Below are 9,675 nucleotides of genomic sequence, written 5' to 3'. Positions count from 1 at the left end.
GGGGGGGGGGGGGGGGGGGGGGGGCGGGCAGAGAAGCAGGCTCGCGGCTGAGCAGAGAGCCTGATGTGGGGCTCAATCCCAGGACTCTGGGATCATGACCTGAACCAAAGGCAGAGGCTTAACCCACTGAGTCACCCAGGCGCTCCTCAAATTCCCTTTTAAACAATCTCACAGTGAATCCAAAATATAAATGATAATTTATATTCTTAGTCCCTGTCCATAGTCCCCTGTGCTTAAATAAATTTGAATTATAATTAATAGGAGCATTTAAACATTTAAATAGCACCTACTACTAGGCTGGAGTATATATAATATACAAGTATATTAACCTCCTTTATCCTCACTCATCTTTAGGTTAGTTATCTTATTCCCGTTTTACAGGTGAGAAAATGCTTGCACAAAAATTTACAGCATTTGCTCAAGAAAAAAATACCGCAGGGGCGCCTGGATGGCTCAGTCCGTTAAACATCTGCCTTGGGCTCAGACCTGGGATCAAGTCTCACATTGGACACCCTGTTCAGCGGGGAACTTGCTTCTCTCTCTCCCTCTGCCTGCTGCTCCCCGTGCTTCTGGGTGTGTGCCTTCTCTCTGTGTGTCAAATAAATAAATAAAATATTTAAAAAAAAAAAAAAGAAAAGAAAAAAATATTTCAAAAGGGCAGTTGCTTAATCGTCTACCTTTAGTTCAGGTCGTGATCCTGGGGTCTGGGGATCTAGCCCCACTTCAGGCTCCCCGCTCAGCAGGGCATCTGTCCCTGCCCTCTCCGTCCGCATGCCCCCTGCCCTTCTGCTGTCTCTCAAGTAAATAAAAATCTTAAAAACAAAACAAAACAAAACCAACCCTGCATAAATTTAGCTTTGAACTCAGGCCATCTGGCTCCAGAACCCAGGAAGTTATAGATACCCAATTCACTCTACAGCCTCTCTAATTAAGAGGAATATAAGAAACACACTTTAAAAAAATCTCAAATGGTCCTTTCTTCTTACTAATTACTTAGGCAAGCAGGGAGAGTAGAAACTGGTTAGAGAAGGGTGAACATGGGAGACCAGAGCTATGACTGAACAAAGCCCCTGCTTTCGGGGTCTCGGGTACTCCTCATAAATAGATTATCCTAGTCAGATTCTCAGGCTCTACACCTACTAATACATCAGTTATCTCTGAGACTCTAGGGGCACAAGTTCCCTGCCCTCTATTTTCCTAAGTAACTTACTCCCCTCACTGAGTGAGTTCTTCTCAAGCAAGTCTTCCGCTCAGTGGTTCTCGACTTCTTTCATCTTTCCCCAACTTCAATTTGAGTCCACAGTGTATTGAGAGGTGTGTATTTTTTTAACTATATCCTAGGGTAAGACGGGATTTAAAACTGCATAGTCTAAAATGTATCGCTCTCTCCCTTTATAGTTTGTATATGTGTATTTGTGTGTACTTGTGCTATGTAATTTTGATTTTTTTAAAAAAATCTATTAATTTTCAGTTTCGATGGCAATTGGGAAGGCAGAATTTTTTACTCAATAGGAGGACATCCCCAATGGATGCAGACTCTCCTACAAACATTCAAATAATGAGGCTATAGGAACATAAACTGCTTGTGAAAATAAGATTTCTTCTTTTATAGAAAGTTGACCACAGACTCTTCAATGATATGGAAACAAAACGGTATCCCATTTGTTCCTTTTTCTTCCCCAGTTTGGAGACAGAGAAGACAGACAACTGCATGGTATTCCAACAGCTGTTTAAATTTTATGACTTACAGCCCTCATAGATGTCCGTGGGAATATGGACTGCGGCATGTTGATAGGAGATCTGTCGTCCAAAATTAGCATCATCAATAAAAACAGGTTTTATCCTCTGGCTGCCTGGCTCACTCTCATTTTTTTCGGGCTGCATCCAAAAAGATAGACAATAAAAAGAATATTACAACTTGAGATAACAGTCTCATATTGCTGTCTTCATTTGACAAATGTGTGGTCTTCAAAAAACACATCTACAAGAATATTTAAAAATACAGGACCATGATGACCTCTAGACTTAATGTGGTACTCGTTTTGCAATATACAGAAATACCAGTAACTGCGTTTTACACCTGAAACCAATGTTATATATTAAACTCATCAGAATAAAAAAAAGAAACCACATAGAAAAAATATAGAAAAAAGTATATAGTACCATGATGATATCAGATACACAAATTACATTCAGGTATCAGAATTAGTATTATCTTCATAATATTCACATTAAAATCTAACTTCTCTCCTCGTTTCTTCAATGCTGGAGTCACTGTGGATCCTCCTGAGGGGAGCAGAGCTTTTTCATATGCAGCACTTATTACAAAGAACCTTATAGAACAGGACAAATTCCTTTAAATAGAATCAAATTAAGATTATCCCCCAATATAAATTTCACTATGCTACTCAATTCTTATAATGCGGTTGAGGGTAATTCTTCATTTGACAACTTATGGTAAACATGACTGCAAAAGGATAGCAATGAAGGATTATTTTATATCCTGTTCCCTTAATTTTTGCAGGTTTTCCAGTTGTACCAATTTTTGTTTTAAAAATAAAGTATACTAACAAAAAAAGATCTTTTGTAATTAAGCACAATTAAATCCTAACTGCAACCATTTTGTCTCCTGAGGTGGGGGGTCAGGTCCAATCAATAATGATTCAAGAAAAGCCCACAAAAGTTTAAGGTTGAGAATTCATTTTCTACCTATTCAAACTAGGCTGTTGATACTGAACCACCTTATTGGCCTTCCCTCGCAGGAAACTGAGAATTCCATTCATTGATGCAAAATTCAGCTCTGTAACCTTTTTGTTGTTGTTGTTTTGGCTAATTACATTAATTTTTTTTCCCCAGTTCAAATACAGTTGTTTTAAACCTGCCCCCCCTTTTTTTAATTAACTGCGGGTTTTTATTTTCAACTCAGTGTTGGAGACTATTTTCCATATTCCAAAGGTAATCTCCTCAAAACCAAACTGAAAAACAAATCACATTTGACTCCTTTTGGCAGCACACTACAGTGATACAAGTGATAAACAAGAGAAAAGATGTAACTGGACAACCAGAAAATCTCCCAAGAAGGCTGGAAGACAGTGCCAACAACATAAAGTCATCAGGCTTACAACAAACTGTGTCCAGCTGTCCATATAGCCCTGAACATGTAAATGACCAAGTAACACATTAATATCCTGAGATATTAGGACACACATGTGTATGTGTGTGTATGCTCATGTGTTTATTTTTTCCTAGGGAAACTGCAACATTGGAAATATTTTGACATTGATATGAACAATATGGCCTTAAATGAAAAACAAAAAACAAAAAAGTCAGTGTCTTCCAAAGCTAAAAATCCAACCCACCATCAGGTAATGAAATCAATTTCATAGGTACTTATAAACCAAATTATTCTTTAAATTAAATATTAAATTTGGTTATGACCAAATTATTTAAGTGAAACATACTTTATTACAAAAAAAAAAAAAAAACTAAGACTTTGTCAGAGGGAGAGCACAAGCAGGGGGAGCAGCAGGCAGGCTCCCTGCGGAGAATGGAGCCCGAGTTAGGACTCGATCCCAGGACCCTGGGATCTTGACTTAGCCAAAAGCAGACACTTCACCAACTGAGCCACCCAGGAATCCCTAAGTGAAAACATATTTTAAAAATATAAAAAAGTACACTCTGTATATTAAAATGAAGAGCTATTTTGTGAAACTCGTGTTTCAGATAGGACTGTATGTGTTTATATGTGCACATGTTAGACCATGATGCCGACTGTAAAATTGGTCACTGACAAAAATATTTGAAAACCAATCACTGATTATTTTCAAATGAAAGCCATAAGTATCTAATAGTTATCCACAAAGAAACTGAATATGTAACCAAGCAATAGTGTTTCAGATCTAAAATTTGAAGCATTAATCATACGCTTTTCTAAAAAGGTGTGTGTGTGTGTGTGTGTGTGTGTGTGTGTGTGTGTGTGTGTGTAGCACATGAAGAGTGTAAGAAAGGAGAGAGAAGAGTTATAAGGAAAATAGGAATGAGAGAGCCAAAGGAATTCTGAACCTAACACATCAGCCTTGATTGCGATGGTTATTTAATAAATAATGAAAATGGTAACTAGGATTCGGCTGTGGATTCAACCCTGGATTTTATGACATTTAAAAACTGACACTCCATTGTCTGTTCCTGAGCACTACTGACTTGAATAAGGAAAGGGGCACATTAAAACAAACGACTTTCAGTAAAAAGATGAATGTAAAGAGGACACCAACTATGAATGATGTCCCCACTTTCGCAGCTGAAAATATTCTGAAAATTTCAACATTTATTTTACAACAATGGTTTCTCGAAGAATGGACCTTGGATAAGCAGCAGCAGGATCCACTGAAATTTTTTAAATGTGAGCTCTCAGGCTCCAACCCCAAATCACCTCAGTCAGAAACACCCGGGGAAAGGCTGAGAGATCTGCAGGGCAACAAGGCCTCCAGGTGATGCACTACTTGCTGACACTGGGGGGTCCACTGCTTAAAACTACCGGCAGTTGAAATCAGTCACATTTGCATTTGCAACGACTCACGAAAAAATTTGGGTTGATCAATACTTAGCATATTAATGAACATCTACTTTTTTAATGCTCCATGTATAACAGTTTTATGATTTGTGAATAGAAGTCCAAAAATGGTAATATGGTGAGGAGGATTTGTCAAAAGAGGTTTTCAGAAGAGAGTGGCTCCGTCATTTGAACGTCTAACTTCTGGTTTCAGTTCTGGCCATGATCTTAGATCAAGGTGCCCCTGCCCCCAACCCCTTCTGCTTGAGATTCTCAATCTCCATCTCCCTCTACTCCTCCCCCTGCTCATGCCCGCTCTCCCTCGCGCATGCGGTCTCTCTAAAATATAAAAATCTTGGGGCACCTGGGTGGCTCCGTAGGTTAAAGCCTCTGCCTTCGGCTCAGGTCATGGTCCCGGAGTCCTGGGATGGAGCCCCGCATCGGACTCTCTGCTCAGCAGGGGTCCTGCCTTCCCCGCCCCGCCCCCGCCTGCCTCTCTGCCTACTTGTGATCTCTGTCACATAAATAAATAAAATCTTTTAAAAATAAAATAAAATAAAATATAAAAATCTTAAAAAAAAACTTGTTTCATAAGACAACAATCTTTCAAGATACTCCAGGGGCTAGTGCCATACTGACTTAGATTGGGGAAAGGCTGTTCCAGTAAGAGAATAACAAAGCACATTGGAATATCAATGCTCTGAGATAGGCCTCACTCAAGATTTTAACCCAGCATTCTCAAGCTTATGTGACCCTGGGACTTTTTTCCCACTAAATACCTCTTGCAAAGAATATACTTACAAAATTCCGTAGAAAAGCCGAGCGGAAAGCATGCTGGCCGAAACATTTGGTTCTGCCCTGTTGCATTAATAACCTCTCCTACTTGAGCCACTCAGCATTCCGTGGAGTTCAGTTTTCTGGCTTATAAATCAATGGTGTAAGGAGGCCACAGGTGGTGTCTTTAGCCCATGGGCCTAATCAGAATCAGCTGGGGAACCTGAGGCCCCACTAATGATAACATGATCACAAGGAGGAGGCTGTCTCTTCAAAGCATCTCTCAGTTGATTCTAATATTCTCTCCTACCTTACGTTAAGAACCCTCAACCTAAAAAATCTGTAATTTTCAGTTCTGAAAAAAATTAGAGTCCCGTTTCTATAATTTTAGAAAAGAACACATTACTTTTCATAGCCTCTCTTTCCCAGAAATTCCATTTACATCTATTTCTAGCCAACTTTACTAGACATATAAGAAGAGTAGGATCAGATGATAGATTAATAGACAAATAATGAAGTACATGCGTGTATGAGGGTTAGGAATATGTGGACATTTGCAAGTATCTCATTCATTCAGTCACTTGAGACATTTGTTGGCAGACTGGAGAAGGATTTATTGACATTACGTTTATAGAAATGCCATTTAATATCTAAACCTGGATACAAGTTAAATGTTCAACAATAGCAAACTGTCACACTTGGGTGTTATTAAGTAATATAAAAGAGCAATTACATTGGGAATGCATATATAAACTGTGTTTGTTTAAAAATGACTTTAAGCATAAAAAGGAAATGTTAAGCAAAAAGAAGGGGGAAAGGGCCTATTATTTTCCTTAAGATTTTATTTATTGATTTGAGATAGAGAGTGAGCGGAAGAGCACAAGTGGGGGAGGGGCAGAGCGAGAGGGAGAAGCAGGCTCAGCACTGGGCAGGGAACCCAACTCAGGGCTCAATCCCAAGACCCTGGGATCATGACCTGAGCTAAACACAGATGCATAACCCACTGAGCCACCTAGGTGCCCCAAGACCTATTATTTTGAGAGAAAGACAGGTATACAGAGAAATGAATGGATGAGTACAGAGCAAACGGCATAAGCCTCTGGTTGGTTTTGTTGTTATGAGATGTAACTATATGTTTCATGTTTGTGTTTTCTTGTTTTTTCCAATATACAATGAAAATGTATTTGTAATAAAAAGAAAACATTAATTTTTGTTTTGAGCCCTTTGTGCTATCAAGTACTATATGATTATCTTACAAAGATAAAATTTGTTTACACTTTTATCTCTCACACTTAAAAATAGTAAGTTTTAAATACATTTTATGGAGATTCTTACACTTTTAAATTACCACATAAAGAGTTTTTGGAATAACTTTAAAACAATGCAGTTTTCAAAAAAATTAAAAATTATTAATGTCCTTCTCAACTTGTATAATCATTTGTCAGGATTAGTTTTAATGCACCAGTTGATAAGTATATGAAGAAAAAAATTACAATAATAAAACATAATTTCATGAAAATATTAGATTTTCTAATGTAACTCCTTTATTTCCTTAAACTTATGAAATTATTATAACTTACTTATGATACCCTCATAAGTCATGTCTTTGCCTATCTTGATATATTATGGCATTATATTATATAATGAAAATATAGCAAATATTAGATTCAAAAGCAAAAGTGAGAAAAGGAATTCAGAGAAAAGCCTCTTAACATACATTGTTTACTATGTTAACTATAAATTTCAAATAAATTCCCTTCCTGGAATTAAGATTTCCTATTTACAAGAATACACAGGAGAAAAAATAAGCATATCTCTTACCAACACTTTTCCCCAAAAATACCTCTTTTGAATTCTCCAGACTACCCTACATTAAAAGGTACCTGGAAACTGAGTGTGTCTATTCTAAAATGGATTTGATTGCATTTATTAGAACACATAAGTGAAACATGAGAAGTATGTTTTTCACACTATTCATCTCAATATAATCTCAGTCATTAAATAATAGATTAGATCACTCAGAGACCAAAGTACAGGCCAGTGTTGGATGCGTAGGCCATTCAATTTTACAAGCAGCACATACTGGCAAATTTAATTTGGAAAGTCAAAATGATAAGCCTATGGCAGATATAAGAGGCTCTGGCACATTTGATACACTTACCTCAAATGAAACATTCTTAGATTTGGTATTTATACTAATTTATTTTTAATGTTTTGTTACCTTTATCGTCTTAAAACAATTCTGATAGCAAAATGTTTATAAATTAAAATTAAAATTATACTTTACCTAAATTGCAATAGAAAGTGTCTTAACCAGTTTGTCACGATTCCAACTGCACATGCTCACCTAGAAACCCCATTCACAATCATACTCTGGCTAAGTTTAACTTCCCTGCTTCTCCATTATTTTTTGTGTTCTGTAACACTGAGAAAGCTAGTTGACTCTGAGAAAGAATAGTTCACTAAGACTCTCTACAGAAGCATCACGATTGGCATTTCTATCGCCCAAGTGAAAACAGAGTTAAATGAATGAGTTCTTGTGTAATGACCCAAATTCTTTATAACTAGAGACTATACCCTGGTGTACAATTCTCCTTATAAAATTTCCACCTCTAAACACATTCTTTTCTTTTTTACAACTGTTTTATAGACATTATTTACAACAGTTCTGTAACTTTGACAATGTAGTCATAACTGATTTTAGATTTTTAGTTTAGTTTAGTTTAGTTTAGTTGTACTGGTATTTCCAGTCTCAAATAAAATCCTGGATATGTAATATGCCTTTAGGCATGGCATTCATCATCCAATATAAATAATTACCATGCATGTATTATATTTAAAATGCACTTTCTCAGTCACTAAATTTGAAATGTCTGGCATTTGGAATCAATTCCACAGATTAAAAAGCAAGTTTGCCTGTGTAACCACTAACTCCATTAGTTAAGGCTGAATACCTATTCTGACCTTACGGAGGAAAGCCGCCTTCTTCTTCCTTTTTTTTTTTTTTTTTAAATATTTATTTATTTATTTATTTATTTATTTGAGAGAGAGAGAGGGAAGGGCCAGAAGGCAGAGAAGAGGGAGAGACAGAATGTCTGGCAGATTCCCTGCTGAGCGTAGACCCCCCCCGCCCCCCGACCCGGAGCTCGATCCCCCAACCCTGAGGTGATGACCTGAGCCAAAATCAACAGTCGGATATTTAACCGACTTAGCCACCCAGATGCCCCAAAAGCCTCCTTTTTAGTTAAGTCATTTGCATCAATTAGAAATGGAGACTCATCAAAGCAGCTGCCAGCTGACCATGCCCAATTAATTAATAATGGATAGAGAGAGAGAAAGGTGCTAAGTGTCATCCAGCCTTCATCATTCTGGTCGGGCTGTGAAGCCAGGCTGAACATTCAATGATGATCCAGTTGCTGTGGCAGGAAGGACATTGTTGCGTCTCCAGAGTTAATTGGTATGCGATGCTATTTTCACCTTGAGGTTGCTATGACTCAGGGACGCATCCAGCGAGTGACTGGTATTAAAACGGAAACATGAGTGGGAGGACACAGTCTAAATTACGCAGTAAAGACTTCAATAATACACTTGAATTTTGTTTGACTGAATCATAACACCAATAAGAATAAAAATTTTATATTATGAATTTAATAAATGGCCCTATTGTCCTTACAGAAATGTGTTAGTTTAGCTAATCATAACATGTTCCACAAAGAAACAAGAGGTTTTGTTTAAATTCAGAGGATTTCTTCAGGTAATTAAAAAGTTATAATTCCTTAGCTTTACCCTGCAGAAAAACTATGGCATTAATTCTTCAGAGGCCATTTACTCAATGCATTAATAAAAGAATGCTTTAAAGTTAACATGAAAAGCAAATTTATAACATTAGTGGTCAAAGGAAAATTGAAGAAACAATTCTAGTTCTTAAAGATTAGATTCATTGTTAAGGCTCCATGTATTTTCTATTACTAATTACCACATATAAGAGAGAAATAAGAAACAGTCTGAAATAAGCAACTTCTGCGGCGGGGGGGTGGTAAGAGTAAGCAGCTGACACTGTGCAATAACAAAGACAGAAGTTAAAAAATACTGAAGTGGGTACTAAACACATATATACATGTATGCGTATACGTATATATAAATACTGAAGGGGGTACTAAAAACATATATACACGTCTGCATATATGTATATATAAATACTGAAGGGGGTGCTAAAGACATATATACATGTATGCATATATGTATACACACACACATACATATAATTCTATATGTATAAACTATACATCAATTAAAAATTTGGTATACTATTTTCTAAATAGGACAGCAAGTCAAATCTAGTATGAATGTGA

General features: G+C 37.0%; 1 protein-coding gene across 7 annotated transcripts in view; it reads right to left on the bottom strand.

Annotated features, from left to right (window-relative positions):
• Positions 1-9,675, bottom strand: part of CACNA2D1 (calcium voltage-gated channel auxiliary subunit alpha2delta 1) — a 496,060-nt gene that overhangs the window by 167,064 nt on the left and 319,321 nt on the right. For all 7 annotated transcript variants that reach the window (XM_032873243.1, XM_032873244.1, XM_032873245.1 and 4 more), the window contains exon 6: positions 1,749-1,878. In XM_032873243.1, coding sequence (XP_032729134.1) covers positions 1,749-1,878 — 130 coding nt within the window. The remainder of the gene's footprint in view (positions 1-1,748; positions 1,879-9,675) is intronic.

This window comes from Lontra canadensis, unplaced genomic scaffold, assembly GCF_010015895.1.
Source record: "Lontra canadensis isolate GAN:19392208 unplaced genomic scaffold, GSC_riverotter_1.0 scaffold48, whole genome shotgun sequence".
NCBI lineage: Eukaryota > Metazoa > Chordata > Mammalia > Carnivora > Mustelidae > Lontra > Lontra canadensis.
This window is presented reverse-complemented; position numbering and strand designations above follow the sequence as displayed.